Genomic DNA, 21,502 nt, shown 5'->3' on the forward strand with positions numbered 1-21,502 from the left:
TGGCGGCCTAAGAGAACTTAAACTTTATCCTATTTTTCTTAATCGAAACGAGTACAAAAATTCTGTATGTTCTGGTAAATAGTACAGAAATCCAACTATTAAATTACTTACTGTGGACGTCTAAACAAATGACATGGTTCAGCTTCAATTACAGGGCATACTTTCGCACATTCTGCTCATTAAACGAAAGAGTATTTGCCATTTGCCTTGAGGAATACAAATTAAGACCAAAAACCCTAGTAAATATAAAAATAGAAAAGCGAAGAAGTTAGGAATCGGACCATTTGGTACCTATCGTAACAGGTTTACAAAAATGAAATTTCGGACTCGTCTGGGACCATTCGTCATCCATTAATAGATATTTTTCGTTAGAGGTATAATGTATAAATAGGTAGCTTAAATATAAAGTACATAAGTTCTTCAGATTAAAAATAAGTTGATCATTATCTTTTTCAAGAAAACTCTTTTTCTATAAGAGACAGTGAAGGGAATTCATTTTAAACATGTATTTGTAATGGAACCAATATTTCTGTGGTTTGCCTAAAAGGTAAAGTTATGAATCAATTAACCAAAGACTCAGGCAAATGGTTTGCAAACAACATCATTTCATAATTTCGTTTTGCAATATTAATCTCCAGAGGCCGGAGCTTGCTTTTGACAGAAATCTATGTTAGGATTGAATTATTGATATTGATTGAATTACAAATATATTATTCCAGTAAAATTCGACAAATTTGTTGTGCAAATATTTGCCTGTCTACTGGAAAGCTATGATACACGATTACCCTGCTATTTGCAATGTTTTATATTTTATTATAGCGCTTGAAGTACATCCGAAAACTAAACTAGGACATGAAGATACATTGTTTGATTTTATAGGAATTACAATTCTTGTTGGGCATACACTACATTCAGGTGTTGTAGCTACTAAAATCCGCACGTGGTGTTTCGCAAACTACAGTTTTTGGGTTTTCTAGTGCGTCTTCGATCCTGGCGATAAGCCCGGGCTCTTCCCCAGAGCTCTAATAGTTCTAATTTTCTGGAAATTCACACAACACGGTTTTATGTTAACAATTTACTGTCACTTCGTCACGTTTTTCGCTTACAGTTTATTTTAGGGCTGGGGAACAAAAAAAAAACAATCTGTATTAAAATTATTATGTAGAAATCATTTTATTTCGCGTTTTGTTGTTAACATTCATTTAACTGGATGTTGTGCTGAATGCAAATTTGTTTTTAACCTTAATTTCAACATATATGAGAGTGTTCGCATATAAGTCGTTTTGTGGGCGTCGGAGAAATAAAACCATTATTTTAACATTTTTGAACTCCACACACACTTATTTAGAAGAAGAATCCAAGGATCTTGCCTCCCAGATGCTTTCTCCTGGCCTCCTCGTGATCCATAATGCCGCCGGATGTGGTCAACACAACATAGCCGAACTGACGTGAGGGCAACAGATTGTTGGTCCATTTCTCAATGTCGTTGATGGGCACATCGAAGCGTGGCGAGATGACGCCACATTTGTTGAGGCGTCCGGTGAGGTTGACAACAATTTTGCCCGAACGATGATCATCGACAATCTCGAATTCACCAATATAGCCGTGCTTCATCATCACAGTCAGGAATTTGATGATGACTTTCGAGCAGGGACGAAGCAGGACCTGACGCTTGCCACGCTTCTCAGCATTGTTGATACATTTCAAGGCATCGGCCAATACGTTCATACGCACCATGGCTGTAATGTGTGGAGTGGGGGGGGGAAAGAGAAAGCAATATATTAGTTACATTTCCAGAACACCAACAAAAACATGGAAAAAAATGTACAAGAAATTCATATAACAAATAAACTGCACGTGCGTTTTGCGAAATATGTGAATACAATACGAATGTGTACATATGTATGTGTATACACATACTATATGTATGTACGTAGTAGCCCCATTGCAGTCATGTAAACAACAACAACGACGAAAAGGACGAGTTGCAGAATTTAAAGTGGCGGGCACTTTAAATCACTCAGTCAATCAATGACGCATATTCATTTGAGCTCCTTTGATGGCCTTTGGATTGTTGCGCCGGCAGCGGACAGACAACAACACAGCTGATGCGGCCAAAGAGAAAAAAAAACACTACAGGAGTTTGCGGCATTTGAAATGCCTCACAGAAAAAAATTTTAACAAACAATAAACATCAAGCACTAAGTGGGAATGCAGACTGTTGGAATTTATGCATTGTCTTGCTTCCTATGGTGCTGAAGGTGCCGGTAAGCAATTTGTTTCGCACTTTTAAACCACTTTTGCCCACACAAAAAAAAAACGCATATTCACATATTTTGCAACGCGTTCGCACAAAATCTTTAGTGTAGATGAATGCAACGGCATTTGTGAAACTTTCTACATGTTTATAGCGAGTATATTACAGTAAATCGACGCGGATTACCTAAGATTTAATTTTGTGATTTTTCAACACAAATTTACACGACCGCGAACGTATCGGAAAAGAGAGAGGAAGTCCATCTTGAAGCATTTGACAGCTGTCAGAAGTGAGAACACAGGGTTGCACCAATGACAAGCCCACTTTTTTGAGTTGTGTGGCAGCTCTCACACCACAGCGAATGACATTTGCAAGTAAAAAGAAGAAGAGAATAAACAATGTCGAAGCAGTAAGTGATATGCATATTATCAAATGAATAATTATGTATATATTAATGCATATTTTTCATATTTTATTCAGATATGGTCTAATAGTGCCTGGGCAGCAGAAGAAAACTGCTGCACCACCGCCCGCAACAAAGCCATCTATATTCGATGAGAACACCAGCTCGGAGAGCGACAATGATGCACCCCAAATGCGTGCCAAGGCAGGCACTACTAGTGGGCCCAGTCTAATGGAGCGAAGAGTGGCACGACGAATGCAGGAGAAGGCACTGGCCGAGGATCCCACCATCTTTCAATATGACGAGCTCTACGATGAGATGGACAACAAGCGCGAGGAGGCCAAACAGACGAAAAGTCAAGAGCCGCGTAAACCCAAATACATTGGCCGGCTGATGGAGCATGCTGAGCGGCGCAAGCTGGAGAATGAACTGCGCATCGAACGACAAGTGCAGAAAGAGCGCGAAGCCGAGGGGGAGAAGTTCCAGGACAAGGACACGTATGTGACAGCAACATATCGCAAGAAACTCGAGTCTATACGGCTGTTGCAAGAGCAGGAACAGAGAGACGAGTATCTGGAAGCAATTGGCGATGTCACCAAGCAAAAGGATCTCGATGGCTTCTACAGGCATCTATATGAACAGAAATTGGGCACAGACCAAGACAAACTGAAGCCGAAAACAGCACCAACAGCCGACGATGTGGCCTACAAGCCAATCAAGGCGGAGAAACAAGCAACAGAGCCGCCTACAAAGATTGGCATCAAACAGCGAAGTTATAGACGTCGGCATTCCGATGAAGAGCGAGACAAGGACAAGACTGTAGAAGAGGAGGAGGTCAAACCAAGCAGCAGCACTGTGAAGGCACATTTGACCAACAACATAGACGCCGACTCAGATTTCAGCATTGACGACTCCAGCGACGATGATGATGAAAAGTCTGTCAATAGGCCTGTTAAAGAATTAGAGACTAAAACCAAAATCGTAGAATCAAAACCCAAGATAGAACAACCAGAAATATCGACCGAAAGCAAAGCTGTCAATGAACCGAAAGCAAAGTCACTCTGCGAAAAGAGTGCAGCAGACATGGAAAAGCCATCAGAAGTACAACCCGTGCCAACACCACCCAGAGAGCGTATCGATCTTAGCTATATCTGGAAGAAGCGTACCGTGGGTGAAGTTTTCGATGCGGCCGTGGCGCGTTACCAAGAACGAAAGAAAGCGCGACAGGCTTAAAGTAATTAAAATTAATTATTTATAAATGAAATCGTACAAAGTTCATTAAAACCGTCGTCAATGTTCATACTTGCACCATTCATTTATTTAAATTTCGCGCAATTGCTCTGACATATTGTACAAAAGTGCTACCAATGCAATTGCGATAGTTTGTATATACGTCATCACTGCGTTCGGCAACACTTACAGCTATCGACAGTGCTGCCCATAAATAGCCATACAGCAGTGCTGCCAATAAATAACCATACAAATAGCAGGTAGCTTTACACTGCTGCGATAAAAATTGTTTACCGCATTGGTATTTGTTTATGAATTGCCATTAACAAGCGTGTGAACACAACGTTAATTTTGAATACAATTTTTATCTGTTGGAAACAATTTGGACGTGCCAGAATGGAACTGCGACGCGGGTTTACAGAAAAACAAACACGGGGTTGTTTTTGTCCCCATCGCAAAAGGTCGTAGGTGCACAAACTTATCTAATGGACTGTATGCGCGTGTACTTTCATTCAGTCAGTCATTGCTTTGCTCTTGCCTTGGTTAGACATTTACCTGTTCCCTTTATTTCACCTTAGCGCTAATTTCGTTAGATTTAGTTGCAGTTTTAACGTTACGAACCGAATAAAAACGCGCGCAACAACTCTACTTTCGAATTGTCTGAACTGTAAAACATTTTGTGCTGTATGCTAAAGGTTTTAATATTTCTTGGGAATAACACTCATGGCATCAAGTAGATTTGGATTTGTGTTGACGACGACAGCAGCAGCAACAACAACAACACAAGCAGCAGCATCAGCAACAACATCAAGCATAAAGCATACAACTCAACTCGATGGAATTTGTGCAAAAATCAACGCGTTTTATTTTGACTTCGATAATACGTTGATACCAACCAGGAGCGGTGACTCCAAGGCGATACGTAAGGTGGGTTCGTTGTGGGGTTGATTGTGCAGGTGGTAGGTGTGGAGTGTAACATACACACACACACACACATGCATACATACATCTTTATGTACATTCATGGGTTAGCAGAGGGCGAGCGGTAAGGGACAGTGTGAAAGTGCGCGCGATTAGAATTTGTAAAAAATTTCCACTGCAACGCGTGTTGCGTTACGTATGCCTGCGCCTGCCTGCCTATACATACAGATATACATACATGTGTTTGTGTCTATATATACGAGTACTTAGTATAGTCTACCTGAGTGTATCCGGAGATAGGAAAAGCGGCGCGCCTATATGTATATGCTTGCGTGTATTTAGCGCATTATTAGATCAATGCACCAAAGGTCAAAGTTGTTTGTAGCCAAAAATAAAATGTGAAAACGTTTACCCTATACCCGAAGATGGCAGACCCTACGTTTTGGGTACAAACATATAGGACATATAAGATCATGCTAAACTGATGACAAGACAGCATAGACATGTCCATCCTTTTGTCAGTTTATTAAGCCATTTGTTCGTCTGTATGAACTTCAATAAATTTTGAACTATAGGAGCTACAGACACCAAACTTGGTATGTGGACTTGCCTTATCAGTGCACATATCAAGTTTATTACAAATCATATATAGCCACTATTTTAAATAAGGAAAAAAATAATTCTTACTAGTGAAACGATTGTGTTTATAAAAATATTGATGAATGAATGTTTGGATTGGGCGGGTATAGGGTATGCAAGGGTCGGGCTCGCCCAACTTAAACGTTCTAATCGTTCTGTTTATTTGTATTTTTTATGAATTAGCTAACCGATGTGCTGGAGGCGCAGTATAACTTTACCAAAGATGACGCCACACTGGCCACTCAGACCTTTTTAAAATCGTTCCGTCGCTGCCCGGACAGCTCTCAAACCTCGCTCGACTGCTGGCGCACACATCTGTGGCGCGAATCCTTGCAGCCCAAACACAAGCACCTCGCCGAGCAGGTATATACCAAGTGGCTAAAGCTGCGCTATCGCTATCTGGCCGTCCCCCCCGACTATGTCCAGCTGCTGCAACGTATGCGACGTGCCGGATACGCGTTGGCGCTCATCACCAACGGTCCATCGAATGCCCAGTGGGAGAAGGTGCATCGTCTCCATGTGCGCGAATATTTCGATTGCGTGCTCGTCTCTTCGGATCTGCCATGGGAGAAGCCCCATCCGGAGATATTCTACGCGGCGTGCAATTTCCTCGGCGTTAAGCCACAAACGTGCGCAATGATTGGCGATAAATTGGAGACCGACATTAAGGTGAGTCAACACAGCTGTTGCATTATTAAATACCGGGGGAGAAATCGCTTGAGTGGCTGTTAGTACGCGTAGGGTGATAACGTTTCGATGAATCAACATTCGTCTGCTAATAACGGCTTTTGAAATTGTGTGTTTTTTTTTCTGATGTTGGCTAAGTCGACATAGCTTAGTTGTTCCGTATGAGAAGCGCAAAGGAGGGTGGTGATCGAAATATAACAAAAAGTTAATGAATTAATTGCTTAGCTGCTTCGTATGAGAAGCGCATAGGAGGGCTAAAAAAATTAATGAACATATTTATTATAATAAATAAAATCCGGGACGAAAAGAAATAGGAAATTATTTGAATGTTTTTATACCCTGTACCCGTCGGGTAAAAATTGTATATTAGGTTTGTGCAAAGTATGTAACAGGCAGAAGGTAGCATCTCCGACCCCATAAAGTATATATATTCTTAATCAGCGGGACTAGACGAATCGATCTAGACATGCCCGTCCGTTCGTCCGTCTGTCTCAGAAACTATAAAAGCTGGAATAACCAAAGTTGGCATCCAGATTCTCCTAGGTCCGAGAAACGACGAGTTTATTTTATTTTTTGGAATTTCTTACAAAAATTAGCAATGAGAAAGGAGAGAAATTCAGCAATGGAAAGTGCCAGAAATTGCTTTCACTATAGGATATACCCGATTCGATAGTCGAGCTTAACAAGTTCTGCTTTTTAAAGTACTTTGTGTGCAAAGGGAAACTGAAGTGTGTTTAAATTTAAATAACCGGAAATGTTGTTTGCCTCGAAATAAAACCCCATTCCACACGTACTCGGTTTTGCATTTACATATGTACATATGTATGTATGTTTGTATGCATAAATAATTGACACCAATAATAATATTCGTATATATTTCCGCACTTACAGGGCGGACATCTGGCCCAGCTAGGCCTGACGTTCTGGACACCGCTGAGCAGTGCACCACAAAACTTGGACGATGTCGAGTATAAACCGCACATACGACTCAACAATCTTCTGGACTTGTACAAATATTTTCCGCGTCTCAATGCAGTCGCTGGTCCCGCCGGATCCGGTGCATCAACGCCGAGCGGAATGAGTTCGGCAACCAGACGTCGAGCCAGCCATATGAGCTGTAGCAGTAACATAAGCAGTGGGGGCAGTACGTCCCAAACAGCCTATTCCCAATCTCTCCAGTATCAGTATCAGCGACACGCCTATCAGAGACAGTTGGCATATAGAAGAGGCGGCTCTCTGCCAGCCATTGAGTGCTCCAATAGTGAGGCAGAGAATAGCTGCGATAGTTTTCTCTAAAGAGCAAAGCATTGCAAAAGAAAAAGAAGTAGAACAGGAGAAAAGAAAGAAACTAAAGTACCTTCAGACAAATAACGCACATGACAGACAGACAGAACCGAAACGGACAGCAGTTCAAAACTACTCGGGGGAGAGCGAAAAGAAATTAGTTTTTTTTCTTGAGATTTTGTGCGAGAGTACTTTTTCTCATTCTAAACGAACACGTTTTGTTTAAATAACTAAGGTTATTGTGGGGTTTTAGCTGCTACCTTAAAGAAACACGTATTTCGGAAGATAATTGTAGAAAAAACGTAAAAGTTTTCCATACATAATATGCGGAATTTAGAATTTGCATGAATTCAAAGAATTAATTACTTTTTATTCCATCAAATATTAAATGTGGAAATCAGAATATTTATGAACTTAAATGATTAATTACTTTTAATTTCAACAAATACTAAAGCGGAATTAAGCATATGAGTGTATATTCAATTAACTAAGCACTTTTAATTCCACCAAATATTAAATGCTGAATTCATCAAATGTGTAAATCAATGAATTAATTAATCACCAAATATTAATTGCGGAATTCACAATATTTGTGAATTCAGTGAGTAAATTAATTAATTTTTATTACACCAAGTCTTAAATTTGCTAATTTAATTAATTCCACTCAATCTTAAATGCGAAAATTGAAATATCTGTGAACATTTAAGTTTCTAAAAGCCCATTTAACTTCAGTGAATCTGAAACGTGGACATTAAATTAAATGTGCCATTATTTTGAGTTCCACCAGTTCATAAATGCGAATCTTCAAATATCTGCGAATCCTCATTTTGATCTAAACTAGCAGGCTTTATATAGTGCTATGAATAAAACAGAGTATTAAGTAGCAACTATTTTTCAAATATATATGATATGTATATATGATATATGTGACCAGCTCCGAACTCACTAGCTTTTTACAGATGAACATTTCTTAATATTTACAAAAACAAATACGCTGCCTTTTTCTATACGTTACAAATTTTATAATGCGAAACACAAAATACTCCATCACTTAAAGTGAAAAGTACATATTATAAAAAAATAATAATAATTGTAATAAAGGGAAAACAGTTTCGGAACGCTCTCCCCCAAAAAAATACAAATAAAAATACATATGCAGGAAATTCAGGAATTCAAAGTTCAACTTCAGCTTTAGATGTCAAAACAGGATGAGAATACAGAAATGTAATGGAGAATCTCGTTATCTGCCATAAAATACTTTAAGTATACTTAGAAACATACATAAATACTATGTAAATAGGTATTTTTCTAAGCGTCTTTTTCTGTCTCCCGTTTTATAAAAACCAACCCAACAAAATAAACAAACAAATGTATATGCAAAGAGGAAACGTAATGTGCGTTATAAAAATATATGAATAAATACTGTTGAAAACAAGTAACAAATGTACATACATACTTACATACACACACACACACGCACCCACACCAACACACACATACATAATTACAATGATGTTTATATTAATATGAATATATTGAAGTTTACGAAAGTAGCTGTTATACATATATAATTAAATATGTAGTTATATATTTATGTATTCATGAGTGAGCAACTAAATGTACAATTTACCAAAACGAGCCACACATACACACACACACCTGCACCTACACACACATGCACATGTATGTATATACATGCGAATACATACAGCATCGTACAATGTATAATTAGTGCTAGATCGTAGTAAGAACTGATAATTCGTTAGCAAACTGTTATTTGCAATCCAGCCTATAAACTATTAATATTATATGTATATGCATGAAATCAAAATGTGAGATATTTGAAGGCGTATTGTTATATTAAATAAATGAGAATGCACCAAAATTCCACAACAACCGTTTCAATTACACTTTCAGAACACCCTCTCCTATTTGAAATTGTTTGAAGAATCAAGCATCTTAAGTTGCCATAAACAATAACTTATTTCGGAAGATAATTATGGGAAAAATGTGGTTTTACATATACTGTACACTAATGGGCACACAATGTAAAATTAATTTAAAGTTAGCCAACATTATAAACCTAATCTCTCTGGAATTTGTGGACAAACCGTTGGGGCTTTGTGTTTTTTGAGAATAGGTTTTAAGTGTTTTAATTATGTCCTAATCGAACCCTATACTTCATCTAATTTTTTAAATTTAATTAGATCAAGCAAACACTTAATTGGAAATTGTGAACTATTCGGATATATATTGTTGCAGTGCCGATCAACGTCAAAATTAGTAAAAACCAGTTAATCAGTTTTATAAACTTATTTGGAATTGAGAATTGGACTGGAGAACTGCAACAACTGGTGCTGTTAATATAATTTAAAAAACGAAAACGTTTTAAAACGAAAGTAATAAAGGGTGGAATTGTTTAAATTTCAGAAATAGTGGAAATAAATAAACAAAATATAAGTTCTACATTTTCGAATCGACTTGGTTGAATTTTCTGGATTCGCATCACTTATTAACACTAAAAGCTTACCATTGAGAAAAATGTTACCTCAGGCGTTTGTTTATTATTTTCATAAAATCGTTGAATCGTTAAGGTTTAACGAATTCTATTCCACCGATTTTGAAAGAAACTTGCGATGTGATGAAAAGTCAGCAGAACCGATTTCAACAAATTTAACCGAATGCATAAACTGGAACAGGCTTTTAAATCATAAAGATTATAATTTAGGCATTTGGTCAGTTGTTTTTTTTACAAACCAATATAAATGATCTATTAGTTTTGGAATATTCTGTGAATTCAAAATTTAATAATGAAAGCAAACATACAACGCACGAAAATGATATCTTTTGTCTCTTTCTAACACGAGCTTAACAGAATTTATAGAATTTACTAACTTTAGATTCAGCTTTAGAGTTAATTTTAATAAAGTACGTTCCAAAGTCTATGTTTAAATTAGAACTAGTGCAGCTATTATGCACGTTTCACGATTCGTGCCATAATACTTACATCCTTCAGCATTGAAATATATCATACAGTGTTCTTCCTGCTCGTTAAAAGACTATAAATACTTTATTGTTAAGGTTAAATGGTATAGTTATGCACACATAGTTTGCCAAAATAGAGGCAGTTCAATATTATAAACCAATATTGGACTGCAACTTTTGTTGTCGCTTATTGACTTTAGCACTAAACAATTGACACGTCCACTAACCGTCTTAATTTCATCTAAGGTTTGACATACAAATACGAAATTACAATTATAAACTAAAATGTTGTTAACATTAGCTTAGAAGTTCCTACGACACTTTCGGATGCAGCCAGGACTTATTAGCTTGATCCGTTTACACATTTTCTTCCTTCGTTTATTGTACAGAACGAACTTCACTATTTAAGGATAACTTTTTAGACTATAAATAATTGATGCATACGAAAGAAAAACATTTTTCGTACGCGAGCCAATACACATGAAAATAAAACAGCATAAAAACATTTAAAAAAAGACTCTAACTGCTGATCAATATATATATATATAATATGTATATACATATATATGTAGAATAGTTAAGCATTGGCAAAGCTGCGCAACTTTGACTGCGCTGGGAACTAAGTGTCTTTAGAAGTGTGTGTGTGTATTGGATTTACAATTGTTGTTCACGTTTAGTTTTTGTTACATTGAGGCCAGCAGTATTGGTGTTGTTGTTGTTGTCTCTTCGCCGCTCTCATTTCTTACAAATGATCCCCTGAGTCTTTTTCCTGCGCTTCGTCAGCAAGGGATTATTGGACTTGTCCAATGCCTTGATTTGCATCTGTAAAATCCAACCATTTAGCATAAAAAAGTTATGCACAATTTCGCAATAATGCTGCGTAGTCGTCGCAGCTTACCTGATCGTAGTCCACACGCATGGTCGCCAGCGAACGTGTCATTTCCTCCTGCACCTCCGGCCAGGTCTCTTCGCCCTCCTTCAACATTCGTCCGGTGCAGAGCGGAGTCTGCGGCACGGCATTGTACTGTGCTATCCACTTATTGCGCATCACCTCCTCGATACGCAAACGCTTGCTTGGGTCCACATTCAGCATGCCCTTGATCAGATCTTTTGCTGCCTGACTAACGTTCGTCCACTCCGGATCGGGAAAATCATATTGGCCGGTGCGTATGCGTTTCTTCATGCCGGGCGATATGGCCAGTCCGTTGAAGCTATAGAACGGCGGAAAGCCGCACATTATGATGTACATGACCACACCCAGAGACCAGATGTCACAACTCTTGTCATATTTTTCAGGTCCCAGAACTTCGGGCGCTGTAAAACAAAATACAATATCATTAAATGATGTCCTACATAATATTTTCAATTTAAAAATAACGTATATTGAATTGATAATCAGAGTCATAACAGTGTAATTTTTTTTACCTCTACTTGTATTATGAATATATCTTTGTGTTCATACAGACGGACAGATAAACGCTCTTCAACTACAGAGTATAAAAAGAATATTATTGTCTCTTAAAGAATTTGCAGCCCACTTTTAAGTACAACTCAAACTCTCAAGAGTTCCTGTTGGTTTGTCGCTATAGACTTCGGATAATTTTAGCCAATTTTGAATACCCCTCAATAGTGGAAATAGAAGGCACGAAATATATACTATACCTACCCACATAATAGGGGGTGTAGCAAGGCGTTTGAAGAGTGTCATTGGATAGTGTCTCTTTGGCAAATCCAAAGTCCGTCAACTTAAGAATCGCATTCGGCTGATTTGTAGTATATAGCAAGTTCTCAGGCTTAAGGTCGCGATGTGCTATGTCTCGACTGTGCAGATAATGTATAGCCACACATATTTCGTGCATTATTTGGGCAGCCTCTCGTTCCGTGAATGCACTGTCAGCTTTATCCTGTATGCGTTGGAAAAGCTCCCCACCGGCCATGCTGCAAAAATAAACACAAAACTATGAAGCTCAGAATTTTGTAACTAATAATAATATATATAATAAATATGTTGATAACATACAAGTATCATATTCATCAGTTTAGCAACTTAGATGTGTGTAGATATTTACACATTTAAAAGTCCTCAGCCACCTTTACAAAGTTTGATTTATTACTATGATATTCATGATTGAAGTGAACTTAAATGTGTTTAAGAAATCCGGACACTGATTCGGTATCTGTAACTATCATAGTCCTCACAGTCATACTAAATTTTGAAATTCGGAAAATATATCCCGTTAGTGATTATGATCCGTATGCCAAGTACATAATTATATGCCGATTTAACAGGAAGTTATAGCCATGTATGTATATATGACCAAGCAGTACTCGCAGCTGTTGTTGTTGTTACAGGCACACGAGACAGACACACACATACACGCATAATTATTCTACACATATATACAGAGTATTTTAAAGTCGGGACACCCGACTTCAGCTTCGCTAATTGTTTTTATATTACTATGCCTAAGATTTTGCCTCTTTTTTTAAACATACATATATTTCCCATATCGTAATTTTTCGAACAAACTGTACCAACTTAGATGTTTGGGTATCTGTATCTATCATATCAGCTTTAGCTATCATATCAGCTTTACATATTTATATATATATATATATATATATATATATATATATATATATATATATATATATATATGTAATTTTGTTGTATTAATAGAGTACAGACCATTCCATGACAACAAGCAGGCACTTGCGTCCACTATATGTATTCTCGTATACATCGGTAATGTTCACAATATGCTTGCATCCGCTGACCCGCCAATGCAGATCGACCTCTCGACGCGCCTTCTCATTATCCAGAAGTACTTTGAGCGCATATTTTTGCTTGGTGCGTTTATGGGTGCACTCCACCACCTTTCCGTTGATGCCCAGACCGAGGACCGTATCAGAGATTAGATAATCATCGACAAGGGGGGTTGTCTTCGGTTGCCGTTGATTCTGCAGCGATAGCATCTTGTCTGCGCCACTGTAGCTTGCTTGTGCTAATGAAGGGAATATGAAATGCACATTAATGTATTTACTCATCATGGCGTGTTATAATTATTGAAAACAAAAAAAATAAATACGATAAAAATCTTCCGAGCTGCTGTGTACATACGTGAGCGGAGATTTCCCACGTTTTAATAACAGTCTTGCAATGCACAGAGAACTCCGACTCAGACTTGAATGTGCAAATTAATGCAATTGTTGTTGGTGCTGCTGATACTGCTCAGTTTGCAGTGAAGTGTTGGAATATTTCAGCTCGCACACACCTAACGGAAATACATACAGATGTATGTATGAATGTGTGTATACAGTTTCCCTCCTACCCAAATAACACCGATTAGGCCATGACGTCACGTGCGCAGTTGCCTCAACGGCTCAAAACAGCACACACACACACAACAACCACCCGCGCACCCACCTGTAGTTGCATCTGTTTTATAATGTACCATGAGCTTTATAATGTAGAACAAATGTTAATTTGAATGTTGACTATGTACATGCCTGTATTCGTATCTACTTGTTTAATGATAAGCTTTTAAAATTTCACTTTTGTTGCACAAAAAACATTGTTAGCAAACGCATACAAGCAAGTTGGCAGCACTCGTTCCTGTTGGCAGGTCAATCAGAGAGCAGCAGTCTAATTGCAATGTGTGTACGTGCGTATGTGTGTGTGGCATGCGTTACACAGTGTATCCCTGCCGAATTGCTGTAATAACATGACCTTTCATCACACAGGCCATCGCAGCGCTTATCACAACATTAGGCCATCGTTATAATGGCTAACACAGCCACCGACAAAATACGAATCACACCTACACACATATGAACACCACTGAAAGCATATATGTCGGCGCACGAATATGCGTCATGTTTCTCTACTAGTGCTTCTCTTTATTCCATTTATTTAGTAGCACCGTTTAATTTCGTTTGTACACCACTTGGTCCGATTCATTGCTTCAATTAACATTAAAATTAGCACTTTCACGTAGATTCTGTTTGAAATTTGTTGTTATGCAGAACACATTAACATACCTTGAGGTGTTTTTAGCGTCCTCTACCCACGTAACGAATAAACATATAGAGCCGTGGTTTAACTTTTTTATTTGTGCGTACCGAAGATATATTGTATATATTCCTTCGGCTACGACTAGTTCAACTAGTCGAGGGGCTGGTGAAATAAAACCGATTGGACCGTGTGTGCGGTCTACGATAACATAACAGCACTGCCATATGGTGGGTGTACGTGTTATCACGCAGGGTGGCAGCGCTGCATAATTTGTTGATTAATGAGTTGGTCCGATAGCGCTGTTTGAAGCGCGAAAGTTCAACTGCAATTGTTCTGATTGACATTGGCTTTTTATTTTTTTCGTATTTAGTTCCAGCTTAAGTTTACAACAGTTCGCATGAATTTTGTTACTTTAGTTGTATTAATGAAAATTACTTATTGCAGCTTATTGGAATGATTTAATTTCAACTTTTTTTTTTACCAAAATCAAACATTTCTCTTTGCGCTTCGAGTCGATTGGCATAAATAATCTAACTGAAATGTCTCGAACAATAACACAAATTACTGCTACTTATTACGTTCATCCCAGTGTCTTTTTTTTATTGTTATTGGCTTAAAAGTTATGTACGTTATTGGCAAACCAACTTGAGCGAATTTCTCTGCCTCTAGAGTCTTGATTTGAGTATTGCACGGATAAATTGCTTAACTTTGAACTTAGAGTTTATTGCTAAGCATATCGACTAACTTCGCATATAACTTTTACAAATAACAAGACGTAACAGTGTTCAAATAGGGAAAGTTTCCGGTTATATAAATAATTGATATCAATGTGTAAAGAATTCAATATAAGCTGGACCTTGAAAATAACAAAGAGAAAATGTTTTAAACAAATTATAAAACAAAAAAAATAAAAAAAATTATGTAAAGTATATAAGTGAACAATATTCGGCCGCTAGGATAATTTTAACGAGCTGTTTGTAATGTTCTCAGAGTGGACTTGATAGCTGAATTAAGATTTATAATTAATACACGACATTGTCGAACACAAATGACGTAGCGTTCCGGGGGACCAGGCTAGTAGGTTGTTGGTTTTGTTGTTGATAACTGTGGATATAAGTTTCTCATTCGCACTTATGTTGGTAACCCGAGTGTTTTGCGTACTAAACGTCGGGCGATCTGATTGAATTCCTCCCTTCGTTCACGCCACATTATTGCAGCGTCTACATTAGCGCCAGATTCGTCATTGGGTTCTGTAATGGGAGAAAGTTCAGTAATAAAAATGCTCCAGTGCTTCACAGCACATATGTACCTGCTAACATGCTTACAACGCTCAGCAAAATCTTTTCAACGCTTTGTACGGGACTCCAACGTTCTGCCGATAGTTCATAGCCCATGGGATCATCTCCTGGTGCATGTAATATTGATATGCAAACGCGTCCATCAGCAAAAATGTTCGGATGAAACATATCACAAATGAACTTCATTTTTGGCGGACTTAAGGGGTAGTCAGGTGGAAAGACGAGGCGTGCTGGAAATACGCCACCTTCAAAACAGGTGCCCTCGGGTCCACTGTAAATGGAACATACAACACATATAAATATTTATATGTATATAAATATATTTGTATATATGCGTATGCGCCAACATACAAACATATGTATATACGAGTATATGTAGATGCAAAAGATAAGCAATGGTTTGGTTATACTTACGCGATAAGCGCTTCCCATTCAAAGAAATTATCCTCACTGATGGGGCCAGCCACAATGCCCTCTGGTGGATCCAGTGTCAACTCTATAGGACAACAATGACAACAACAAGAACAACGTAACACAAATAAATATTTATGATGTTAATTAATGCACACATTGTCATGATGAGTAGTTGTAGAAGGCACAGGTTGGACTTTGCAAGTGTTTCTGTTTACTATATATGCACCCAAAGCCAGTCAAGTCAGCAGAAAAAGTACTCGTCTTACGTTTATACTCCGCCATTAGACGACGCAGCGCCGAGCCAGCCATTTGACCACTTAAATTTTTTCGTGTAATTCGTTTTGCAACGTCCACAATACGAAAGCAAACAAAAATGGACGTAAGCGTGTCGTAATTTGAAACGTTAGCAATACACTTTGAATGTTTATTTATATAAATTGTAGCATTAGTACTAATACTTATTATATCTTTATTGTGTGTTTGTTTTTGTGCTGCACATATGTACATATGTCTGCCAGCTAGAAAAAAATGAAGCCAACCAACAGGGTTGCCATGCTGGGTTGCAGCAAACGATAACTCTGGCAGCTCTATTATCATGCTTTTGTTGTTACTTTATCTGCAAAATAAAAACAGTTGCCTGCAAAAAATCAACGAGAATAAATATACAATTTTTTTTCAGATATTAATATGTACATATAGACATGTATGAGCGTAAGCATACAATACAATACATACATATGCACCTGAGTGGCAAATTTGAGTTGTCCGTTATCGCCTCCATTATCGGCACCTTGACAACAATCAATAGCTTTGGGGCTGAGCGTAATTAACACTTAGGTGTTCTGTAAAAATATTTAGGAGCTTGTTCCCAATTTGTATACATATATAGGTATGTATGAATAAATAATACAAAATATTTAAATTAAGAAAAATAGTAAATACATTCAAATCGAGAATGCATTTATTACAAAATATTACTCAAATAATATTTTTGTTACTTTACAAACGATTTGGCAAACGTATAAGTCAATTAAAAGCTTCAAGAAAATATGAAAGCGTCAAAATACATAAAGGAGGGTCTAAAAAACTAATTTAATTTTCAAGGAACAAACTTATTTTCTTCCTTATATCAATGTAACTATATATTTGAACACTCATTTGTCTTTAACGTTAATATTCTTGAGTAAGACAGCGATTGTTTTTAAATCGAAATGCAAACGCAATTTTAATAACAAATTTGTAACAAATGGCAAAGTTGCGCATCACTGGTTTTTTCATAAATCGTTGTGCAGCTCCCACCTCTAGCGCCATGTAAATAAAAAGAAGCCGTTGTACTCATAAATCGGTTTGAGCGAACATTTTTTGCCCAGCAACAAAATAATATGTGTTATAATATAATACAAATATGATTGCAACTTCAATAAAACAAATTGTTGTTACTTAATTTTTGGAGGTCATGATTAAGCGTTTTATAGCTCATTGTGGGTGCCTTTATGTGGGCACTGACCCGCAGGCAAATGGGGCTTAAGATTGTGCCAGAAGTTTGCGCGCTGCTGCAGCAGCGCAGCTTCCCACCGCAGCAGTGGATGTCGCTCCTCATGCGCGTCTCGTTTAGTGCCTATCCGCATATACTCCACAGGATAACTAGTGGCCGGCTGCCAAGTGGGTAAGTCGCTGGAGTTTTTTGCGATATTTGGGTTTCTAAGATATAAAAACAATATTTACAAATTTGGCTTGCAGATGTATAATTGTGTTCCCTACCCTGTTCGTGCAAAATTGATCCACATATTCAGCATCAGCTGCCGCAACTCCAGATCCTGTTGCGTTGGAACAGCACTGACAAATAGTTCCCGTCCTATGGGAAACAGATACTGCAGCTCCTCAGCATGGCACGCACCGTAGTAGTCATCGTGGCCACCCTTGAAGATTTCCGAAAAGCTAGCGGCTCCCTTGTGGTCAAACAGGTAGACATATGTGGGCGCTTTGCCTGCCGCCATACGTAGCCGTAAATATTCATCAATGCCGGCAATAAACCAGCCATCAGATATGAGCTGAAAAGAGTAAACATGTTTTTCATAAGATTTTCTGCTGACATTAATACGCCAACCTACGTTGGTGAGATTTTGATGATTGGTTCTGTTGTAGTCGTGGCCTGACTTGAAATAGAATTGCTCGATGCTTTCGGTTATTTTCTGCTGCAGTTCACCTGCATGATGATCATAGTTCAGCACAATGGGCAACACCTTGCCAAAGTTGGTCTTAAAATCGTCCAGCAAGTGGGGAAGATTGAGTAGCGCTGCTGTCTTTAAAATGCCCTCCTCGGCTGTGGCGCCAATGAGCAGTGGCAAGTCGAATCCATGTGGCGTAGAAGCTTTGCGTGGCGCCACCGAAAGAAAGGCCTCGCTGTGTTCGGGTTCCACAACAGGCGGGAAGGGTATCATTGGATCAAAGTCCCATACCTATATAATATTAAAATATTTTTTAAATATATAAATGGTTTTGTCTAAAAACGTTTGAAGCTAGGAATTTATTTCTAATATTTGATTAACTATACTTGCTGAGCAATATTTAAAGCAATAACATTTGACTGGAGTTAATTGAGAACAAGGGAAAGCAAATTGAATTTTGTGCCTTAAATTTATTGTAAGCCTGGCCTTTTGATGTCGTAAATAATACATATTCTACGTTCTTTTGAGTATTGGTGTACTTTTGCAGAACATTTTTCAATTGGAGAAAATTGAGAAATCTTAGGAAAGATAATGAGTGGCAGTGCAATCCTAAACGGTGTTTTTATATAATTTTATCTAAATGGCTGATATTTCCAAAAATTAATTATTAATATCACAGAAGGCTATAGGACATATACGTCTGGTAATATTATATTTTGATTTCACAAAATTTGATTACCGAAGGGGTACATCCATAACTTACGGTTCGAGTGTGATTTCTTTTTAATATTTTTCCATATTGCATGTAAATTGATCTGTAAAATAATTTTGATTTGGTTTCAGCTTAAGCCCGTTTGGTAACATTATATAAAACCATCGTTAATTAATTTTGCTGAAGATATCTTAAGAAACAAAGTTTTTGCAAAACCGGATTTCAATTTCTATGACAGCTAGGATATAGTAGTCGATCCGTCTAGTTATTACACATTATCATGAATAACAGGAGATCAGTTTGCATAGAAAAAGACAGACGGACAAGGCTATGCCGATTTGTCCCGTATTGCTAATCATTTATGGGGTCGATTAATTATTAATTTTCAAACGTGTCGCTATCGAAGCTTTCACAAACATAATCCGCTATGTCCCAATTGAGATGGTATATATAGGATATTAAGGTAAATATGAAGAATATAAAGGAGAACTTACAAACATATCATAAACTGTGGCGACAATATCCTGCGCACTGCGTTTGCGCAAACACTCAATCTTGCTGGTCCAATCCTCCCCTGCCTGGTCACAGCCCACTAGTTGGGTTAGCTTCTCCGCCCGGCGTGCGGCCACACCCTTGTGGGCTGGCTGTGCCCAGGGATTGAAGTATGTGCCCGATTGGGCGATGCCGCGTTGCATAAGTCCACGAGATTTATCCGATAGCATATGGTACGTAACACTGGCACCTCCCGCGCTCTCACCAAACACTGTTACATTGGAGGGGCTGCCGCCGAAAATGGCAATGTTGTTCTGCACCCAACGAAGTACTTCCAGCTGATCCTTGAGGCCATTGTTGCCGGGACAGTCCAAAGTCTCTGTGCTAAGGAATCCAAGCGGACCTAGGCGGAAGTTGGCCGACACGAGTACTATATCGTGATCGAGCAGAAAGTCGGGTCCATAGAAGCCGCTTATGCCTGAGCCACACTCCCAACCACCGCCATGAAACCAAACCATGACAGGTAGCGAAGCACCATTGAGGCGTTCGATCTGCAAACGAATGTTCACAATTATATGGTGACCCCATAAAGCTAACTAAACGCACCTCGGGTGTGTAGACATTCAGGTAGAGGCAATCCTCGGAGCCCTCGATGAGCATGTCGCGTCGGAAGGGATCGCGTTGCATGCAAATCGCCGCATCCTTCACAGCCAGACGTTCACCTTCCCAGCCCGGCTGCGGAACTGGCGACTTAAAGCGCAGCTCCCCCACCGGTGGCAGGGCATAGGGCACGCCCATAAAGGCGCGCATATGCCGTCCGTTATGCGAACTCAGATGACGACCGACCAGCCAACCTCCATGTGGCAGTTGTAGGCGCAGGCTAGATGAAACACGGCCTCCCACCCTTTCGGGCGGGCTCAGCATCAATGCGACAAAAGTTAAAACCGCTGCGGTCCACATGGTTTGATCTTTGACGGTCAGTTACAAATGATTTCAAGCAGAAACTGCTTTAGCCGTACAGCCGAAGTGTTGCCTAATTTTGCATTACAAATGCTTTGAAATGTAGTCGACTCTAACGACTTGATCTGTGCGCTACAAAACTAATTATATTCGACTCGTGAGAAATCTGCTTCCATACACAAAAATTAAGTATTTCTATTTATTGTCTAATATTGTCATTTTATTATGAATCTTTTATATATTAAATAAATATTACATTTCCGTAGTTCTATTAGTAAGTGAATAATACAATATGAAACCTGTTCTCCGACTAGTAATACCAAATATGTACTGTGAGTAGAATTATCTAGGAATTTCATATTCAACGTAAAGATCGGGAATATTCAATTAAATTTAATTAAATTATACGAGTATGTATTTAACAAATTTCTATCGAAGAGGTGTAAATAATCACAGATTTCACTAATTTCGTAATAATAATAATAATAAAAAACATTGAGAAATATTTGATCAGTTTGGCAATTCAGGCTATACCAATGTGTAAACATTGAATATTAGAATATTAATAAATATTCAAAGATGCAATGTAAGAGAATTTTACAAACAAATGCAATGCGGTGTTAGATTTCACGTATCTTTTTATCAATGTAAACAAAGAAATATTAAAACTGTATTATTGCTGTTAGTTTTACAAACAAAATGTTCAATTTGATACCAAAGAGACTTCATATTAACATTTTTATCTCTTGTTTCAATTTCTTTTCTTAAAAAATAGTTTCGAACAAATTATTAAAACTATACATATTAGAAAAAGTAAATTCTAAAATAATACAATTCTTTCTAGTTCAATAAAAGAAGTTGACTTATTAAACGAAATATTAAAATAATTAACATATTTTAAATATTATTAAGTTTAAATAGGATCATCGTCATAAGTATATTTTTAATGAAACACCATAAATAAAAAAGTAAATATTTGAAACAAGTTGTATGTTGCCTTTTTTCCTATAAGATATTTTCTTTTTGGGAATATGTGC

At 37.9% G+C, this 21,502-nt stretch overlaps 6 protein-coding genes across 7 annotated transcripts; 2 read left to right on the forward strand and 4 right to left on the reverse strand.

Annotated features, from left to right (window-relative positions):
- Positions 1-1,148: 1,148 nt before the first annotated feature.
- Positions 1,149-2,556, reverse strand: LOC115627103 (40S ribosomal protein S15Aa). The gene is made up of 2 exons (XM_030522660.1): positions 2,444-2,556; positions 1,149-1,739 (listed from the first exon to the last, which is right to left on the reverse strand). The coding sequence occupies exon 2, from the start codon at positions 1,735-1,737 to the stop codon at positions 1,345-1,347; it is 393 nt and encodes a 130-aa protein (XP_030378520.1). The 5' UTR covers positions 1,738-1,739; positions 2,444-2,556; the 3' UTR covers positions 1,149-1,344.
- Positions 2,557-2,623: 67 nt separating this feature from the next.
- On the forward strand, positions 2,624-3,962 carry LOC115627272 (nuclear speckle splicing regulatory protein 1). Its single transcript, XM_030522902.1, has 2 exons — positions 2,624-2,666; positions 2,738-3,962. The coding sequence occupies exons 1-2, from the start codon at positions 2,656-2,658 to the stop codon at positions 3,891-3,893; spliced, it is 1,167 nt and encodes a 388-aa protein (XP_030378762.1). The 5' UTR covers positions 2,624-2,655; the 3' UTR covers positions 3,894-3,962.
- Positions 3,963-4,416: 454 nt separating this feature from the next.
- LOC115627075 (N-acylneuraminate-9-phosphatase) lies at positions 4,417-9,306 on the forward strand. The gene is made up of 3 exons (XM_030522622.1): positions 4,417-4,817; positions 5,634-6,119; positions 7,029-9,306. The coding sequence occupies exons 1-3, from the start codon at positions 4,614-4,616 to the stop codon at positions 7,431-7,433; spliced, it is 1,095 nt and encodes a 364-aa protein (XP_030378482.1). The 5' UTR covers positions 4,417-4,613; the 3' UTR covers positions 7,434-9,306.
- A 1,156-nt stretch (positions 9,307-10,462) lies between these two features.
- On the reverse strand, positions 10,463-14,582 carry LOC115627121 (MAP kinase-activated protein kinase 2). Its single transcript, XM_030522691.1, has 5 exons — positions 14,448-14,582; positions 13,096-13,411; positions 12,073-12,344; positions 11,305-11,720; positions 10,463-11,228 (listed from the first exon to the last, which is right to left on the reverse strand). Exons 2-5 carry the CDS (start codon positions 13,380-13,382, stop codon positions 11,142-11,144), a joined length of 1,062 nt encoding a protein of 353 aa, XP_030378551.1. The 5' UTR covers positions 13,383-13,411; positions 14,448-14,582; the 3' UTR covers positions 10,463-11,141.
- Positions 14,583-14,992: 410 nt separating this feature from the next.
- On the reverse strand, positions 14,993-16,578 carry LOC115627153 (ubiquitin-conjugating enzyme E2 G2). The gene is made up of 4 exons (XM_030522732.1): positions 16,400-16,578; positions 16,134-16,215; positions 15,731-15,990; positions 14,993-15,671 (listed from the first exon to the last, which is right to left on the reverse strand). Exons 1-4 carry the CDS (start codon positions 16,440-16,442, stop codon positions 15,553-15,555), a joined length of 504 nt encoding a protein of 167 aa, XP_030378592.1. The 5' UTR covers positions 16,443-16,578; the 3' UTR covers positions 14,993-15,552.
- Positions 16,579-17,466: 888 nt separating this feature from the next.
- On the reverse strand, positions 17,467-20,465 carry LOC115627049 (acetylcholinesterase). 2 transcript variants are annotated; one of them, XM_030522592.1, is made up of 5 exons: positions 20,112-20,465; positions 19,508-20,056; positions 18,245-18,592; positions 17,895-18,184; positions 17,467-17,834 (listed from the first exon to the last, which is right to left on the reverse strand). In XM_030522592.1, the coding sequence occupies exons 1-5, from the start codon at positions 20,463-20,465 to the stop codon at positions 17,603-17,605; spliced, it is 1,773 nt and encodes a 590-aa protein (XP_030378452.1). In that variant the 3' UTR covers positions 17,467-17,602. The 2 variants fall into 2 exon arrangements, with proteins under 2 accessions (XP_030378452.1, XP_030378451.1); XM_030522591.1 differs by having other exon boundaries at positions 17,895-18,592.
- Positions 20,466-21,502: the final 1,037 nt, after the last annotated feature.

The sequence above is a fragment of the Scaptodrosophila lebanonensis genome, unplaced genomic scaffold (assembly GCF_003285725.1).
Source record: "Scaptodrosophila lebanonensis strain 11010-0011.00,11010-0021.00 unplaced genomic scaffold, SlebRS2 tig00000092-arrow-pilon, whole genome shotgun sequence".
NCBI lineage: Eukaryota > Metazoa > Arthropoda > Insecta > Diptera > Drosophilidae > Scaptodrosophila > Scaptodrosophila lebanonensis.